At 43.3% G+C, this 20222-nt stretch overlaps 1 protein-coding gene across 21 annotated transcripts in view; it reads right to left on the bottom strand.

Annotated features, from left to right (window-relative positions):
* Positions 1 to 20222, bottom strand: part of cast (calpastatin) — a 196354-nt gene continuing 176132 nt past the window's right edge. For 12 of the 21 annotated variants that reach the window (XM_078214739.1, XM_078214736.1, XM_078214751.1 and 9 more), the window contains 9 exons: positions 18547 to 18603; positions 16074 to 16163; positions 15376 to 15471; positions 13052 to 13114; positions 9072 to 9197; positions 6333 to 6389; positions 4806 to 4883; positions 3036 to 3104; positions 1 to 892 (listed from right to left, as the gene is read on the bottom strand). In XM_078214739.1, coding sequence (XP_078070865.1) covers positions 3051 to 3104; positions 4806 to 4883; positions 6333 to 6389; positions 9072 to 9197; positions 13052 to 13114; positions 15376 to 15471; positions 16074 to 16163; positions 18547 to 18603 — 621 coding nt within the window. In that variant the 3' untranslated portion in view covers positions 1 to 892; positions 3036 to 3050. The remainder of the gene's footprint in view (positions 893 to 3035; positions 3105 to 4805; positions 4884 to 6332; positions 6390 to 9071; positions 9198 to 13051; positions 13115 to 15375; positions 15472 to 16073; positions 16164 to 18546; positions 18604 to 20222) is intronic. The other 9 variants (XM_078214740.1, XM_078214738.1, XM_078214747.1 and 6 more) reach the window with 3 other exon arrangements.

Below are 20222 nucleotides of genomic sequence, written 5' to 3' on the forward strand. Positions count from 1 at the left end.
TATTTTACTTTTGCAGAATTGGAGGAGTTTGAAGGCTGGAGGAGATGATGGAGATGAAGAGGACCATAGAAAACAACGGATGAGAATCTTAAATCAGCGTTTCCAGACCTGAATCTCATGCAAGTCAGGGAGCACAGGGTTAACAGATGAATGGAATGTGTGAGTTAGGATACAGACAGCAGAGTTTTAGATAAGTGAGAGATGGGAGGCCATCCAGGAGAACAATAGAATAGACAAGTTTTTTTTGGGGGGGTGGTAGATGGTAACAAAAGGCAGAAATATGAGTTTCAACAGCAGATGAGCCGAGGCAGGGACACAGTGGCGATGTTTCAGAAGTGGAAGTAAGCACTCTTGATGATGGAATGAGTATATGGGCAGGGCTCATCTTGGGGTGAAATACAACACCAAGGTTGTGAACATTCACTGAGGCTTCAGCCTCAGACAGCTACCAGGGAGAGAGAGGCCTTCAGACATTTTCTGACTCAGACTGAAAACAGGAGAAGTGTAAAACCTAATGTACTGTGGTAACTAACACACATCAAAAATGTAATATCAATGTTTTTGTGGCATAAAATATTTTAGCAGTAAACATTTCCTCCAAATATACCTTCCTTCCCACTTAGAAAACAATTTCAGTTTTTAAATATATAAATCCAGTTTGTGAACATTCGGAGAGCAGACATTATTTCATAGTGATGTAAAGCTTCAATTAGTAAGTTGAGTTTGAATTTCTATTACGCTCAACGTTGAGTGTTCAATACGTTACATCCCCATAAGTCATGTTATAGCAGCTCTTTAGAAAATTGAAAGGAAACCACAGATCTTTATTTATACAGAGGCACATTCCCAGTGAGAAAAATATTTGCACAGTGGTCAGTTTTTAAACCAGGACCTGTAAAAGAAGAAAACAAAGCATTAGTTTAAAATACAAAAAAAATCAATGCAGTCAATACTGAGGACCAGAATTTCTGTAAAGTTCCCTGATCTCCCATTTTAATTGTGGAGAAATTGTATAAAGTGCCACCTGTGCCATTTCTCCTAAGTTTCCTCTCAATTATGGATCATTTTGGGAGAATCAGCTTGGAAATTATTGCTGAAAGACTGTAATTACTGAATAGACAGGATGAATATTGTGTTTCTCTGCTCTGAGCAAGGATTAAAATTAGCTCTGGTGAAGGGTCATCCAGACACAAAACATTGGCTATATTCTCTGTTAGGCCTACTGAGATTTTCCAGCATTTTCTGTTTTGGTTTCAGATTTCAGCACCCACTGTATTTTGCCTTATCCGAGGATTAGAATTTGTTGTTTATGCAGCTGCTTTTAATTGTCACATGGATTGAATCTGATTGGCTGAACACTGGCATTGACGATAAGGAAGAGGAAAGCAGGATTGTCCATCCAATATTTTTAACTGAGGCTGCTTGCAAACTTTCAGTCTTGTATGTCTTGTACATAGCTTCTGGGCTGCACCATTGTTAATGCAGCCTCTTGTTCCCATTTAGTTCTCTGGTTACCACCGTCATTCACAACTGGATGTGAGGGGGACAGGACACCCTCTGATTGTGGGGACAATGTATTTCTCGCCATAGCATGCTGTCTTTGGTGTTTAGCATACAGGTAGCTTTATGTTGTCACCACACTAGGTTTTTACATCATTACCTAGTTAACCTATTCCTGCACCTGGCACATCCTTATACGGTCTCCAATGGATTCAGATAGATATTGTAGTTTGACGGTGATGGAGGAGTGAGAGACATGCCTACATTATAGATTATGACAGCTACAATTGTGTAGTCAATGGCTAAAGTCATCAGGGATGCTTAGTTTTGGACTGCTAATTCCTGATGTTCTTACATTCAGAGTGTATTCTATGTACAAAAAATCTCTGTGCTTGTTTCACCTTGTGTTCAAGATAGTGGAGTACTGAGAGGATGGTGATCAGTAAGAGGCCTTGCTCAGGTGAAATTATGTACCTATATGCTGTTGGAATCAATGATGTGGACACCTAAGGACGCACCCAGCCACTGTGGCCCCAACTCTGGTGAATATCTCCTGCCCAATAGGCACATCTTACCCAGGGATAGTGACAGGGGTGAGTTGGATGTTGGCTGATAGATATGGTTCCATGATTACATTACTGTCAAATTGTTGCTTTAGCAGTCTGCAGGACAGCTTTCCTAATTGTGCACCAGTACCCAGACCCAATAGAGGTTATGTGGTGCTGTTGATAACATCCCTGCCTCTGAGCCAGAAGGGTTTGAGTCCCAGCCCAGGACGATGGCCAAGGAAGTTATGTTCATATCAACCTGCAAATTCTTCCAACAATCGCCAGTGGCAGGCAGTGATAGTGCGAGAGATTCCCAGTCAGCCATGTGATGAAAGGGAAGTCAGAGCCTATGCAGACTATAATATGAATGCAAACGCCCACATTGCCACATCAACTTGGACGCCTTTGCGTGATCTGTAAGATGCCACACCCAGACACTGCAGGGTTGACCGGGCTGTGATTAATAATATCATATCCTTTGTTTTTCTATTCACTTTGACACCTCCACAGTTGTTGCTTTACTGAACCATTCCCTTACCACTATTTTTAATGTTCTTTTCCCCAGCAAAACCTTCACCATCTCCCATCCCAATCATTCCCCTGGTACAACTGCCATTTTCTGTCCCCAAAATCTAAGGTATGGAGACTTGATGGTATGGGCACACAACCACCTTTGCCAGCTTCAACCAGATTTGGATCACATCATGATTCAGAGAGCTTAACCATTGCCCACACTCTTGGAATCAACCAGGAGAGCAAAGGTAACCACCCCATCATTTTCCTCTATTGTTGGTTCATTGAATTCTTCAACCTTGCCTCTTCCACTGTCACCTCCAACAACTGAGAGAGTCTCAGAATTTTTTTGTCACCAAGACAGAGACCATTTATTCAGCAGCCTCTGCTGGTTCCTCTCCTTATTATTGGTCACCATGCCAAGCTGATGTTGAACATAAAAAAGAACAAATAACATTTCCCGTTTGTGGTTACCTGGTTTTGTAAACATTAACGTTTACGAGCTTTCTTTGCATCAAGTGTAGCAGTAGGTTGATCTTTTGCCTATTATCAAAGAACAAATAAGAGGAAACACATGTTACAATAAAATATCACTCTCTACACTAGATTAAAAACTTGTTTCTATTCAGGAAGCTGGAAAAAGCAGGAAGATATATTTTGGCTTGTAATTGTATTCAGGTCCTCATTATCTTCCATGGGGCAAAAAAATGAATGAGGTAAGAACCTAGTTCTGTTCACCTTATATAGGGTGTATTTGCCTGTCAACTTCATTCAAAGTACCATAACAACTGGTTTAAAAAGTTGAAATATAATCTGTGGTTATTTATCTCCACTGATCAATTGTAGTTAGCTGAAGGTGGCAGATCTGGTGGGTCAGTAGTGTCATAGAGGGTTACAGCATGGAAACAGGCCCTCAGCTGATGAGGGATCAGGAGTGCCCTGATCAAAAAAAAAAGACAAAATCCCCATGAACTTCTCTCCCCTCCCCCAACCCCATCACCTCCCATGGACACCATTCCACCCCCCACCCCCCCATTTACATGGTATCTCCCCCGAACCTTCCCAGTGGAAGCCCCTTCACATCGCCTAGCCACTGACCAGGTAGTGCCAGGCTTCACCCTCTCCCCGCTGGGGTCTGTACTTAACCTATGCGCCCCCGGCAGGGACCATTCGCCTGTTGGTCCAGGCCTATTGTAAACTCTGGCTACCGTAAACTCTGATGTGGAGATGCCGGCGTTAGTCTGGGGTAAACACAGTTTACTCTATTTATGTAAACTGTTTACACAGTTTACGTAAATTCTGCCAGCATGACATCATGCCAGTGTGATGGGGAGGGGAAGGAATTCCTAATGTGAGGAGATGGGGAGATAACACAGCAGGGAAGCCTGCTAATAAGCTGGTAATGGGGTTCCTGACCTTTCATGACAGGAACCCCATTCCATCATTGGCAGCTTGGAGACAATCTGAGTGGGAAACCCTGCCAGCGTAAAGGCTGTTTGGGGGCTCCCGTTAGATTCTCTGCTCCCACACGCTTTCCCACCTGCTGAATACAGAGACGGAGAATCGCAGCCCAGGTGTCTCTCCAAACCTTTGTCCCTCCCACCCTTCACCCTAGTTTCAGATAACCAGCAGTGCTATCAATTACACAGCTAGTTGCTCCTTTCATGCTGTAACTTTATCCCGGGAATCTGGGAACGCAGTAGACTGAGGGACCAGCCGCACCACCCTTCAGCTCACAAACTGAAGCCTTCTCCATCGAATGGGAAATGTACCACTGAATCCAAGTTGTCATTTAGGTGGAGAATATCTGGTGTGGAGTAACTGAAAATCTAGTGACATATCTCAGTCATTCAGCAAACCCAGGAATTGGTCTATTTCAGTTTTGCTGGTACATATAAACTTTCCAGTTATAGGTCATACCACTCATGTTTCTGGATAGGTTTAGCTAATGTGTAGCAGGCAATTCCTCAACTCAATTGATTCACCATTGCAAGGAAGTAAACAATTTCACCAAGTAATACATTCATAAGAACATAAGAACAGGAGCAGGAGTAGGCCATCTGGCCCCTCGAGCCTGCTCCGCCATTCAATAAGATCATGGCTGATCTTTTCGTGGACTCAGCTCCACTTACCCGCCCGCTCACCATAACCCTTAATCCCTTTACTGTTCAAACATTTATCTATCCAGCTGCTGGTATTTTTTTAATTTCACATCAAAGCATTGTTGCTCATACTTGACTTTACCTTTGGTGATTTTGGTTCTACGTCACTGGTATTGGGGGTTGAAGCAGTCTTGCTTCCATTTCCAGTACCATGATCCACCTGTGGGAATACATTCCTTCATTGTTACAGATAGAAAACTGCAGCTTTAAACCTATCATCCAGTCAGTTTGGATGAATGCTTTGTCCTGTAGCATGAGTTAAGTCAGTATGAAAAAAGCTGTAATATTTCCTAGCATCGATACATTTTGGAGATCTTTAGGTTTAAGGAAAATAATGCAATTAGACTTGCAAAAGATGTGTTTTATAAATTTTGGCCCCACGTATTCTGACTGCAGTGAAATATCCTACATGAAGGTTTTAGCCTGTGTGCCCCAGGCAAATGAATCAGTCTCAAAAAATTGACACCAAGTTCAGCAGTGCCAAAGCAAGCAGAACATGACCCAAACAATTTCAGCCTCATTCTCTATACCAACGCTGTGACAGTGAATTTACATTTCTGTGAACTGGTCTGATTCACAGGCAAGATGTCAGCAGGAAGTGACATGTAGTTAAAGAAGAAGATGGGATCTCTCCAGCAAACTGTATGGGTAGAATCATAGAATCCTACAGTGCAGAAGGAGGCCATTCGGCCCATCGAGTCTGCACTGACCACAATCCCACCCTAGCCCTATCCCCGTAACACCATGCATTTACCCGAGCTCGTACCCCTGACACTAAGGAGCAATTTAGCACAGCCAATCCACCTAACCCGCACATCTTTGGAATGTAGGAGGGAACCGGAGCACCCGGAGGAAACCCATGCAGACAAGGGGAGAATGTGCAACTCCACACAGACAGTGACCCAAGCCGGGAATTGAACCTGGATCCCTGGTGCTGTGAGGCAGCAGTGCTAACCGCTGGAAATGTCATTGTGGGTGACATGCTGTCAACCGTATAGGTCTCAATACCAAGCCACCCATGACAGGCAGGTGGAGGTTGGGCAGGGGGGGTCCATAGGATAAGTAAATGGTTAAAACAAACACAATGTCAAACTGACACATATTTAAATCAGGTTCCCCAGTGCAGTTCAGAGCCTGAATTAATTCTTAAAAATAGTTGTCGGTCAGGTTCCCCAGGCCCGGAAAAGCCAGCAGCAAAATGGAAGTGACAGCTTCTGGCTCAGGAAGAGCAGGTGTGCTGTAGTCACTACCCCAAAATAAAGCAATCCTTTTTCCTCCTTTCTGCTGATCACGAGCTTTCTTTTACTCTTGCCACAATTAAAAAACCCTGTGTAATCACCGTTCCCCTCCTTCCCCAGGAGCTGGGTAGGAAAGCACAAAATCACAGTGAGAGATGTGAGACACAGCAGACAGCAACAAAGATAATAAATGAAAAGGAGAAAGCCCAAATTGTAAATGGTGTACATGAGATCTGTCAAGATCGGGATAAAGCCCCTCTACAGACAAAATAGAGAGTGCTGGAATCAATTTTCTTGTTGACCTTTTTTCCAAAAATGAGACCATAAGCTGTTTCCCCAGATTTCATATTTTACTCTTTATTCTCTCTCACCTTAGCATCACTCTGACCTGCAGAAACGGAGGCAGCTGTCAAAGCTTTCAGAGGTGCCTTTGTAAGAAAAAGAAATCTCAACTGTTACTTCATTTTCATTCGTTCATACACCAAGGGCAGAGTTTTACCTGCTCTTGGGTTTTATGGGGTGGTGGTTGGGTGTGTGGGGGGAATGTAAAAGTTTCTGGGTGATCCTTCCACCCCCTTCCCCCAACAGATCCACAATTTTACAGGTATGGGGGAAGCTTGCTACTCAGCCACAATTTTGAAGCTGGCGGGACGCGTTCAGTTATGGGGAGGTGGGAGGTACGAGATCACCCTGCTCAGGGCTCAGGTGGGAAAGGAGGGAGTTCCTCCATCATTAGTCCTGGCCCTTTTCCATATCGGCAGCCCTCTCTGCCGAGGTCTGCTTCCCTCCCCACATGGGTGCTCCTCCCCCATCAGCCTCTCCATTATGAACCCATGCCCCTTTCCCCAGGCTTCCCTCCCTGTCCTCTCCACAGGACCAGGCACCTACCTAGTACCATGGGCTCCTACGGGGAGTGCTTGTCATCTCAGAAGTGGCCACAGCTCGTAAAGAGTGGGGAGTCAGGAGGTGGGTTACTCTCTCTAGAATTCCAGCGCCTAACCTGCCACAGCATTCATATGTGGAGATGCCAGCGTTGGACTGGGGTAAGCACAGTAAGAAGTCTCACAACACCAGGTTAAAGTCCAACAGGTTTATTTGGTAGCAAATACCATAATTCTTGTATGGTATTTGCTACCAAATAAACCTGTTGGACTTTAACCTGGTGTTGTGAGACTTCTTACAGCATTCATATGCCCGCTCCAGTTCAGTTTCTGGCCAGTAGTAACCCCCATGATGTTGATAGCAGGGGACTCAGCAATGTTAATACCTCTGAACGTCAAGGGGACAGGGTTGGATTTTCTCTTGTTGGGGATGGTCATTGCCTGGCACTTGTGTGGCACAAATGTTATTGTCACTCGTCAGCTCAAGCCTGGATGTTGCCCAGGTCTTGTTGCATTTGGACATGGACTGCTTCAGTATCTGAGAAGTCGCAAATGGTGCTGAACATTCTGCAAACATCAGCAAACATTCCAACTTCTGACCTTATGATGGAAGAAAGGAAGGTCATTGATGAAGCAGCTGAAGATGGTTGGACCTAAAACAGTTGCCTTGAGGAACTCCTCCATGTATGACTCCAACCACTGGAGGCCCCCACCACCGGATTCTCATTGATCCCAGTTTTGCTGGGGCTTTTTTATGCCACATTCAGTCAAATACTTTCTTGATGTCAAGGGCACTCATTCTCACCTCACATCTTGAGTTCAGCTTATTTGTCCATGTTTGAATTAAGGTTGTAATGAGGTTAGGAGCTGAGTGACCCAAACAGAGCATCAGTGAATAGGCTATTGCTGAGCAAGTGCCATTTGATTGCACTTTGACAACACTTTCCAGCACTTTGCTGATGATTGAGAGTAGACTGATAATTGTTCGGGTTCGATTTACCCTGCTTTTTCTGAACAGGACATAACTGGGCAATTTTCAACATTGTTGGGTAGACGCCAATGTTGTAGCTGTACTGAAACAACTTGGCTTGGGGCAATTACCCCCCCCCCAAAAAAAAAAGTACTTTCCCTTTCCTTCCCGCCCTTTCAAAAACTTTTTAAAAATCTCCTGCCTGTCCAAGCCAACCAAATTATGGTGTGGGCAATATATTATTGGCTTTAATTGGCTTGTTGTCAAGATCAATTGATCCTTATTACTGAAAAGAATGTTTTTTCAAAGCTTTTCCTCTTGCACCCATCAGGATAATTTGAAGAATACATGAGGGAACTCAACAAATTTACACTGTACGAAAAGAGAGTGCTAATTGGTTGGCACTTTTGTTGGTAGAGTCATTGCCATGGAGAATGCACCAGCTGACGGTGACTGACAGGTAACTGCTAAACATTGTTTGAAATTTAAACCAAGCAGCTTGACTCTGATTATTCACGGAATTACCCCGAGGAACGGACAGCAAATGGCTGTCATTTATTTTGTTCAGCTGAAACAGACGCAATGATCTGTCAGCAAAGAACTGGGCCCTATGTATTCATATGTGTAACTTCCAGTACATGCAAATGCACCATACTGAAAGACCAGTTAAATCCTAAATTGGTCATCAGCGTAATTATAGCACACTGAGGATTATTTAGCAACGTTGTCCAATGGCGGAAACATATCTAATGTTAGACACTGTGTTTTGAGTTTTGCAAGCACGGGCTGGTTGGGTGCGATCTGTACCTTGCCCACTGCAAGCGACGGAAGGGACATGCTGTTTAATATGATCCACCAGTCTTTGGGATGTACCACCCACATACCTAGCATCATAGTGACACTGAAATCCGTATACCATAATACTCATTTGTGTCATAGGCAGAATGTCTTTTTGATTTGACTGATTAATTATTTATTGACATATGGCATGTCATGGGGGTGAGTTCTGGATTGGATGGGTAGATGGTGGGCTGGGCAAAGGCCCCAATTTACATGCACCCCTGCTGAAAACAGGCCCAGCAGTAGCATGTAAATTCCAATATCATAAATTATTTTGATTTCCTTCTTGGTCCTTAATGATCACTTGTTATTATTGGTCACGTGGTTATCAAATTGCAGAATCAAAATTAGAAAATGGCCCTCAGAATTCCCAGCCTCCTGCTCCTCCAGTCTCTAACAGTTTAAGATTGGAGACTTACCTGTTTTGGTACAGACGGTGGAGCTGCAGCGTGAGAGGTCGGAGCTGAATATTTAGAAATTGGAGCTGGAGAAGTTTGGACAAAGTCTGCTGACAGAGAGTCCAGGATGTCACCTTCCGTCATACTCTGTAATAACAGAATAAATGTAGTTAAACCATCTCAAAGATATTTCAAGAACACAGAATCACAGGCCTCAACCCCTCAATACTGAAGCAGAAAATAAGAAAAAAGCCATCAACATCTGTGATTGTCTTTACCTGCACAACTTCCCCATCCCTTCAGTTACATGTGATGCTACCCATTGTCAATAATTTGTATAAGGGGTGGAATGTATGGTCGCTAGATTTGCTGATGAAATCAAGATAGGTAGGAAAGCATGTTATCAAGAGGAGGTAACGAGTTTATAAAGCGATATAGGGGTACAGTGGCACAGTGGTTAGCACTGCTGCCTCACAGCGCCAGGGACCCAGGTTTGATTCCCAGCTTGGGTCACTGTCTGCTTGGAGTTTGCGCATTCTCCTCGTGTCTGCGTGGGTTTCCTCTGGGTGCTCCGCTTTCCTCCCACAGTCCAAAGATGTGCGGGTTAGGTGGATTGGCCATGCTAAATTGCCCCTTATTGTCTGGGGGACTAGCTAGGGTAAATGCACAGGGTTATGGGGATAGGGCCTGGGTGGGATTGTGGTCGGAGCAGATTCGGTGGGCTGAATGGCCTCCTTCTGCACTGTAGGATTCTATGGATATAGGCAGGTTAACACAGTGCACACAAAATATAGCAGACTCCAATGTGGAAAAATTTAAACTTCCTACTTTGTCAGGAAGAATAGAAAAGCAAGATTGCAGAACTCAATGGTACAGAGGGATCTAGATGCCAACATAAAGTTAGTATGCAAGTATAGCAAGTGATTGGGCAGGCAAGTGGAACATTGGTGTTTATTGCAAGGGGAATGAAATATAAAAGTAGTGAGAAGTGTAGTATCAATATCAGAGTGTCAGTGCCAGGATGGCAGGGGCATTGCCAGGGAGGCAGGGGAAGTGATGTCAGCCTCTCCTAAAATTCCTCGGATTCTGGTGAAGTCCCAGTGGATTGGAAACACGCTAATGTGACGACCCTATTCAGAAAGGGAGAGAAGCAAAAAATAGGAAACTATAGGCTGGTTAGCTTGACCTGTGTGGTGGGGAGGTTGCTGGAATCGATCATTAAGGAGGAGATGACTGAACATTTGGAAAGACAAAGCTCAATCCACCACTGTCAGCATGGTTTTGTGAAAGGGAAGTCATGCTTGACAAACCTGCTTAAGTTCTTTGAGGACATAACCAGGTGGGTGGATAGTGGGGAACCTATGGATGTGTTATATCTGGACTTCCAGAAGACATTTGACAAGGTACCACATAAAAGACTGATCCAGAAGGTGTGATCGCAGGGGATTGGGGGGTAAGGTACTAGCTTAGATTGAGGATTGGCTGACTGACAGAAAGCAGAGGCTTGGGATAAATGGGACCTTCTCTGGTTGGTGAAATATAACTAGCGGGGAGCCACGGGGGTCAGTCCTCGAACCTCAGCTGGTTACAATCTATAGAAATAATCTGCAAACAGGGACAGAGTGTACCATAGCAAAATTTGCAGATGATACTAAAATAGGTGGGAAAGCAGACAGAGGATATAAAGATCTTACAGACGGATATAGATAGGCTAGGAGAATGGGCCATATTTTGGCAGACGGAGTTTAATGTAGATAAGTGTGAGGTTATCCACTTTGGCAGAAAAAATACAAAGGCAAATTATTATCGAAATGGAAAGCAGATTCAAAATGCGTCTGGGCAGAGGGATCTGGGTGTCTCTGCTCGTGGATCACAGAAAGTAAGTTTGCAGGTGCAGCATGTAATAAAAAGGGCAAATGGGATGTTGGCATTTATTGCAAAAGGATTGGAGTATAAAAGCAGAGAAGTGTTGTTGCAATTGTATAGGGTGTTGGTGAGATCACGTCTGGAGTACTGTGCCCAGTTTTGGTCTCCTTATTTGAGGAAGGATATGGCAGCTTTGGAGGCACTTCAGAGGACGGTCACCAGATTGATTCTGGAATGAAGGCGTTGACGTATGAGGAGAGATTAAACAGGCTTGTACACACTGGAGTTTAGAAGGATGAGCGGGGATCTGATCATGGTATATAAAATTTTAAAAGGGATTGAAAAGTAAATGTAGACCAAATGTTTCCTCTTATGGGGCAATCTAGAACAAGAGGTCACATATATAGGTTGAGAGATGGTAGATTTAGAACTTAGATAAGGAGGAACTACTTCTCGCAGAGGGTGGTGAATTTGTGGAACTCGCTGCCCCATAGCACGGGTGGAGTCTGAATCATTAAATGGGTTCAAGAAGGAGATAGATAAATTTCTAATAAAAAAGAGATGAAGGAATACAGGGAACAGGTGGGGAAGTGGATTTGAGGCCAGGGAGAGATCAGCCATGATCTGATTGAATGGCAGAGCAGGCTCAAAGGGCTGAATTTGCCTACTTCTGCTACTAATTTGTATGTTCCTATGTTCTATGGCTGAAAACTACCTTCAGTTCAGGCATGCTGTTCCAGCATAAGAGATTGAAGAAAACCAACTATGAGAAAAATCTTCCAAGGTCTTCAGAACAAAGAACAAGCCTGTTTAAATACTGCAGGTAGAACCAGCAGCTCCTGACACAAGGAGGCACTTGAGATCAAAGAGAAAGCCTGGTTAAAGAAAACTGCAGTTGGAGAAGAGGAAGAACTTCACTTCAGATTTAACAAACCATGAACAAACAAAGCTACTTCCTGCTGTGAAATAGCCTGAATCTGTCAATCAGGAGGCAGCTTAAGAGTACTGGAGCATGAAATTGAATGTAAACAAAGCATTCCCACGCATTTAGGCCTCTCAGCATGGCCAGGCACCTGAAAAGAGACTGGAATGGAAGGTGAGTAAATAGACAAACCAGAGCAAATGAAACTGTCAATCAAAGCAGTTCAGAGAGGCCAGACAGAAGCTGCAACTCATTCAAGCAACAGGGATGTCCCTAGTGAAACTAATATCTCTTGGTCAATCAAAGAAGTTCAAAGAGACTTCAGAGCAGCAGCTTATGAGAGAAAGCAGGGTAATCCCCCCAGTGAAACTGATGATTGCTGGTCAATCAGAGTACTTGAAAGGGGTTTGGTCACACCTGGGCTTCTGAAATCAAGCTTTAGAAGGCCTCTATATGTTGAGGGGCATGTATATTAATGTGACCAGGGCACTTCAAAGCTTTTACAAAATGCAGACAATAATTAAGATTTTTAACAGAAAGTTGCCAGAAATCACCATGCTAAGAGTTATCTCCATGTTTCCCAGGGCAAAAAGGAGAGGTCCAGCCAAGAGACCCCCATCCCGAGGCAGAGTCCCGAGGTTAACCCCTTTCCCTCAACCCGAGCCCTTCCAACCCACCGGTCCCTTGGGCGACCCTCCCTCTGCAGCCTTGCAGCTGCACCAGGGCTCAAGGGCACTGTACTCACCTCCTTGCCACCCCCTCAGAGTCCAAGGCACCAGGTCCACACTTGTCAGAACCTGTACTGTTTAGTGCCCGTGAGAGGAGGCAGAGACATTACAGGGGGAGGGACTGAATTGGGCCTCCAGCCTGCAAACTACATCCTAATTTATATAAAGGGCTGACATCAGGTCCTCGCCGCTCTGGCTGGAAATCTGAGTTTTGCGAGGGCAGTGGGCTAGGAGATTGGAACGGGATTGAAGCCTGGCAGGAATCCCAATTTGGCCCTCGCACCCAATTTAACGGGCACTGGGATTCCAGTGTGGAGCTGGCGGCCCTGGAGAATCGTCCTCTATATGAACCCTTTTAAGATTTTCAAATTATTTTTCATTCTACTATTTAATAAAGAATGATTGATTTATGGAACAGAGTTACGTAAAGTTTTACTGAAGGGAACCAAACGCTCCTTTATGAAAATACATTATTTGAGCTTTACCTTCTCTGTTGCCTTTGGTTTTGTTCCTGGACCAGTGGAGGAAGAGGCCACTTTACCTTTATCCTGTTACAACAAACAAACATCATTAGATTCTTCTTAAGGGCAACAACTATTTAAAATTGAAAGCAGCTGGCAAAGCAGCAAAATAAATGTCGTAAAATACCAAAACATTCAGAGCATATTGATGCGTGATGTCATTTTAAACCTCACTGGGGGTTACCATTGACCAGGAACTGAACTGTGGTTACAAGAGCAGGTCAGAAGCTCGGAATTCTATGGCGAGTAACTCACCTCCTGACTACCCAGAGCCTGTCCACCATCTGCAGGGCACACGATAGGAGTGCAATGGAATAATCTCCACTTACCTGGATGAGTGCAACAACACTCAAGAAGAACAACATGGTGTGCATGTACACTGACCACTTAAGGTAGCAGGACAGGTGATTAAAGTGGTTAAGGCAGCATATGGTATACTTGCCTTTATTAGCTGACACATATAGTTTAAGAACAGAGAGATTATGCTGTAACTACATAAAACATTGATTAGGCCACAACTAGATTATAGCGTGCCATTCAGGAATCCACATTATAGGGGGGATGTGATAGCACTGGATAGGGTGCAGAGGAGATTTGTCAGGATGTTGCCTTGGCTGGAGAGTTTTAATTATGAAGGGAGATTGGATAAACTGGGGTTGTTTTCCTTGGAGCAGAGGAGACTGAGGCGGGATATGATTGAGATGTATAAAATATGAGAGAAAGAGGTAGTGTATACAGGAAGAAACATTTCCCCTTGGTGGAGGGATCAATGACTAGGGGGCAGAGATTTAAGTTGAGGGGCTGGAGGTTTAGAGAGGATATGAGGAAAAACCTTTCTACCCAAAAGGTGGTGGGGGTCTGGAACTCACCACCTGAAAGTTTGGTGGAGGCAGAGAGCCTCATAAGTTTTAAGAAGTATTTAGATATGTACTTGCGATGCCAATGCATACGAGTTTATGGGCCAAGTGCTGGAAAATGGGATTAGAATAGTTGGGTGTTTTGTCTTTGACTAGTGCAAATGTGATGGGCTGAAGAGCCTTTTTCTGTGTTTTATACTTCTCTGATTGCATGACTCTCTGACCATCCAAGATAATGCAGCCTGATTGGCACCCTATCCACTACCTTAATCATTCTCTCCCTCCACCACCAATGCAGAGTAGCAGCAGTGTGTACAATCTACAAGGTGTACTGCACCAAGGCCCCTTTGACAGCACATTCCAAACCCACAGCCGCTACTACCTAGAAGAGCAAGGACAGCAGGTGGTGCGGGAGGGACAGTGGCATGGTGATAATATCACTGGACTGGCAATCCAGAGGATCAGCTAATACTCTGAGGAAAAGGGTTCAAATCTGACCATGGCAGCTAGAAATTTAAGTTCAACTAATAAATTTGCAGTTGAAAGCTAGTCTCAGTAATGGTGACAATGAAGCTGTTGATTGTTGTAAAAAGCCCCATCTGGTTCAGTAATGTCCTTTAGGGAGGAAATCTGACATCCTTACTTTCTTTGACCTCTGCCAACCTTACTTTATCTGACCTATATATGACGCCAAACCCACAATAATGTGGTTGAACCTTAACTGTCTTCCGAAGTGGCCAAGCCACTCAGTTCAAGGGCAATTAGGGATGGTCAACAAGTGCTGGCCTTGCCAGTGATACCCACATCCCATGAATGAATAAATAAAAAACTAAATGTTAACCAACAGCTTTGTTGGTTATTTTGAGATCTAATTACTGCAGCATATTGACGTACTAATTTCAGTTTTCAAATAATTTTTCAGCAACTGCTCTTTTGCAATTTTATCAGATTGGGGCAGCACGGTGGCACAGTGGTTAGCACTGCTGCCTCACAGCGCCAGGGATCCGGGTTCGATTCTCAGCTTGGGTCACTGTCTGTGGGGAGTTTGTACATTCTCCCCGTGTCTTTGTGCGTTTCCTCCGGGTGCTCCGGTTTCCCCCCACAGTCCAAAGATGTGCAGATTAGGTGGATTGGTCATTATAAATACCCAAACTCCGTGTACTCGAACATGCACCGGAGTGTGGGACTAGGGGATTTTCACAGTAACTTCATTGCAGTGTTAATGTAAGCCTACTTGTGACTAATAAATAAACTTTACTTTAAAAAGTTTCCCAATGACCTGTAATAGCAGGAGCAGTTCTACCACTTCAACATAATGAGTTTTTAAAAAAATATTAAGCCATTGCAGAAATATTTCTAGCTGCCTTGTATTTAGATATATTTTGAAGTATTCAGTTATTGACTTGACACAAATCAGTTGGTGGACCAAACCTTAGGATCAGGTTGTTCTTTAAATCTGTAATCTGGAGGTATAGATTCTTCAGTTTCTCCAACCAGTTCAGCCTTCTTCTTAGTAGCATCTGATTCCTGAAAATGTGAGAATTAAAGGTTACATAAATAGCCTGTATTACAGTTCAATATCCATAACCTATGCTTCACTAAATTGAAATTAGCTCAATTAGGAATTTTTCAACTCCGCTGAAAAAACTGCTTGTAAAAATCTTTAGCAATTGACAACCATGTCGATAACTTGTTGCTGGAGGATGGTTCGTGTGCAGTTCAATGCTATTCAATCCAAGCTCAAACAAAGCAGATGGATGCATTAGGTAGAGACATTGAGGATAAGTTCAATCCTCAAAAATGGATCGATTTGGGTTCAGAGAATGGAGCAACCTTTCAAAATTTCAAACCTGATTTCAATTTGCTTCAAACCCAAATGTGTGCAGTTCCAACTGAGGCCCAACAGAAGGTAGGTGACAATCTGCTCTCAGGAAGAGGGTCAGTTGGTAGGTCCTGTAAAGGAGGCTTCATGTCTCCATTTAAACAGCCTTTGTATTTTTAACTTGTTTTGGCCTGATTACAGATCTTTACAGATACATATTTGCTCCATCAAAAAAACTGACATATGTTGCAGGAACAGCAAAGCTATTCGAGCACTGAAAGTATCAGGAGATATTTTTAAGTTGTACCTTCACTGGGGGACCAGTATATTTTGGACCTGAATTGTCCGGTGCTTCTGATGGAAGTGTTCCTGCAAGTAGGTCAAATGGATCTTCACCCTATAAAAATAAGACATTTTTATAGTTCTGACAAACACCAACTAAAACATTTAGGAATATAGGACTTTGGAGGAGTGGGCCATTCATCCTTCAGGCGTGTTATCCCATTCGATGAGATCATGCTGATCTGGGTGTGGTCTCAACTCCACTTTCCTGTTTGCCCCCATAACGAATGGCTCCCTTATCTATCAAAAATCTGGCTTCCTAGCCTTGAATAAATTCAATGACCCAGCCGCCACGGCTTTCTGGAGAAGGAAATTCCATAGCCTAATAACCCTATGAGAGGAAAGAATTCTCCTCGTCTCGGTCTTAAAAGGGAGACATCTTTATTCTTAAACTGTCCCCTAGTTCCAATCTCTGCCACGAGTGGAAACATCCTTCCAGTATTCATGCCTTCAGGATCGTATAGGTTTAAATAAGATCACCTCTTATAGCCCCTTTCTGTTCAAACTTTCTTAATAAGTAAGTTCTTCAATGCAGGAATGAGTTGAGCGAACCTTCTCTGAACTGCTTCTAATCCAATTTTATCCTTGTTCATATAAGGAAACCAAGGGTGGGATCTTGAGGTCACTTTCGCCATTCGCGGGAATGCTGGCGGGAACGCGAGATCTGGCGAGATCGCGATATCCGATTTTCGCCGCCCCTCGCTGTAATCAGGTTCACACCTGTTTCTATACATTAACATATTATTAACCACCCCCCTCACCATATATTGGGCCCAAGGCATATTTTCAAACCTTGTTTACAACAAGAGGCCTTCATGGTGGGATGGGGGGGTGATTATATCTTGTTATGATCAGGGCGCCCTTTAAACATGGCACCCTGATCTCTGTGCAGCCAGGCTTTGCCGATATGTTTAAGCCACGCCCCTCTACATAACAGTGTGGAACATGCCCAGCTAGTATTTTTTGACAGCGTGTGATAAGATCTGGAAGAAAACTGGCATGTTTCTCTGGAACTGACACTTTGCCAAATTCTGGTAAGATTGCCCTGCAAGACTGTACACAGTACTCCAGATGCAATCTCATCAAGGCCTTGTACAACTGCAGTAAAACTTTCCTTTTTATATTAATTTCTCCTTGCAATAAATGCCAACATTTCATTTGCCTTCCTAATTATTTGCTAAATCTATGACATGTGATTCATGTACCAGGATGCCCAGATCCTTCTGCAGCTCAGAGTTTGGCTTTTTTTTTGAAATAACATTCTGCTTTTCAAATTTTCCTGCCAAACTGGAAAAGTTCACATTTTCCCCACATTTTACTCCATGTCCCAAAGTTTTGCCCACTCACTTAATCTATATCTCTTTGTGGACTCAGTGGACTTGGGGTGGGTGGGGGGGGGTTTCTGGCCTCCCAGTGACGTGTTTCTCACAGCAGAAGACGGCACACCATTCGCTGGTTGTGGGATCTTCTGGTCCTGGATTTCCTTTTGATTGTACCCCATGCCACCATGAAACCCACGACAAAGGTGGACTGTCGCATGACCAGAAGAGCCCGCCAGTGTGAACAGTCGGAAAATTCAGTCTTATACCTCCTCTTGAGAACTTACGTTCCTACCCACCTTGAAATCATTCGAAAATCCAGCTACCGTACATTCAGTCCCTTCATCCAAGTCATTAATATAGATTATAAATAGTTGAAGCCCCAGCACTGAACCCTGTGACACTCCACTAGTTACAGCTCACCAACTGGAAAAAGACCCATTTATCCCTACTCTCTGTTAGCTAACCAATCCTTTTCTTATGTTAGAATGTTGTCCTTTGTACTATGTGCTCTTATCCTGTGAAGTAACCTTTGATGCGGCACCTTACCAAATGCCTTTTGGAAATCCAAATACACCACATCCACAGGTTCACCGTTATCCACCCCTGCTTGTTACTCCCTCAAATAATTCTAATTGTTTAGCCAAACACCATTTCCCATTCACAAAATCGAGTTGACTCTGCCTGATCACACCATGATACTCCAAGTATCCAGCTATAATCTACTTAGTAATAGATTCTAGCAATTTCCCTTTGACAGATTTAAGGCTAACTCACCCACAGTTTCATACTGTCTCCCTCCTTCCTTGAATAAAGCTTTCCAAACTGCTGGGACACTTCCAGATTCAGAGGTACTTCGAAAGATGAATAATCAATACCTCTACTATCTCTACAGCCACTTCTTTTAAGACCCTACCATGCAGGTCATCTGGTCCTGGGGATTCATCAGCTTTTAGGTCAAATAATTTTCCCAGCACCTTTTCCCGGGTGAAGGAGATTGTTTTAGATTCCGCCCTCACTTTAATCCTTTTTCCATAAATTAGGCCGTAACCAATGGCTTATTTTTGTTGTAAAAAGAAATCCCTACCTTTCATATTTTACTCTTATTTTCTTGCTTACCTTAGCGCCACTTTTACTCGCAGAAACTGAGGCAGCTGTCGAAGATTTCAGAGGTGCCTTTGCAAGAAGGAAATGAAATTTCAACTGTGATTTCAGTTTGGCCATTTCAAGTACTTCAGATTTCCAAAAGCACTTCTACTTGTTCTTTGTAAGAACTTAAATGTGATGTTATATCAATTGTAGACTTAAAAGAAATCAGATAACCAGCACACTAGCAAAATGTCTGAGAAAACTATCAAGATTAAGAAAATGTTTGCCAGTTAACTATATTGTGAGAGAAGGTGATTTGCTGCAGTTGGTAAACCAGGCAGTTTACAACATAGACTTTGGAACTATTTGCTTTGATTGTATCTACAGATTGTATCTACACTGCATGTACTGCGTGTTAGGTTTAACCAGGTAGTGGTTGTCATTATTTCATGTTACATGCAGAGGAAGCAGGACCAGGCAGTTCCCAATTCGCCAACAGGAACAACCTGTTATAAGACTGTCAGATGAGGTATTTTTCCCTCCAGAATGGGCAGAGTTTGGCACTGCCGAGGGGGAACACTGTAAGGGTAGGGAAATGGACTGGACCTCAAAATGCAAAAACATTACAGAAACAAAGGAGGCAGACAGGCACCTAAAATCCCAGCAGCATGGGACCTTTGTTGACATACTAATGTCCACCTTCTTCCGTCAGAAAAAAGAGTTCAAAGTGGAGACATAAGAATGCATTTCGCACTTATATGCTAAAAGCATGACTCCTGAGATGAGTTGTTTAGATCGGATAAGATCAAAAGGGGTAAACAACATATCAGTGGCAGGGTTGGTTCTGTACTGGAGAGAGAAGGACAGCTGATGAGCAACTAAGATCATAGCCACACTCAGCTGGAAACAGAAGCTCTCCCGAAACTATGCTGAGAAGCTGCTGTTTTGAGACTATGCTGAACCAGAGGAATGGCTTCCTAAGATACAACTTGGTGTGGTATGATTTGCTGGATTTGGCTGGTAAAGTTACCAACGTTATGATGTGTTGTTTTGCAAAAAGGAACATTCTCAGAGTTTAGGAACGTTGATAGCTGTGGAACAGGGTTAACTCAGATATACTGTGTATGTATAGTAGGCATTACTGAAATCAATTGTATCTTATATTGTGGCCTTTTTTGTTTTGTGTTTTATAGTTTAATAAACATTCTTTTCTTTGATGATTCCAACAAGACTGCACCTTTAGTCACTGATTTGCATATCTTTCCTCACATTATACCAAATTGCAAAATAAAAAAATTAAGAACTGGCATTCTAAGTTACCCTTTTGGGTTTTGGGATACCCTCACATCTAACATCAGTGGGATTCTTAACACCATGCTGACTTGGAAATATATCGCCATTCCTTCACAGTTGCTCAGTCAAAATCCTGGAACTCCCTCACTAACAGCCTTTGTGGATGTAGCTACACCATAGGAACTCACCACCACCTTCTCAAGAGCAACTAGTCATAGAATCATAGAAACACTGATGGGCAATAAATGCTGGCCTAGCCAGTGACGCCCACATTCCTTAAAAAATTATTGAAAAAAAGCATAAACAAGAATTGGCCCTAAGAATTCCTAACCTATTCCACCCTTCAGTTTCTAACAGTTTATGATCTTGGATGGTGGAACAGCGGGGCTAAATGAACTTCCTCTTTCCCACGT

The sequence above is a fragment of the Mustelus asterias genome, chromosome 6 (assembly GCF_964213995.1).
Source record: "Mustelus asterias chromosome 6, sMusAst1.hap1.1, whole genome shotgun sequence".
Classification (NCBI taxonomy): domain Eukaryota; kingdom Metazoa; phylum Chordata; class Chondrichthyes; order Carcharhiniformes; family Triakidae; genus Mustelus; species Mustelus asterias.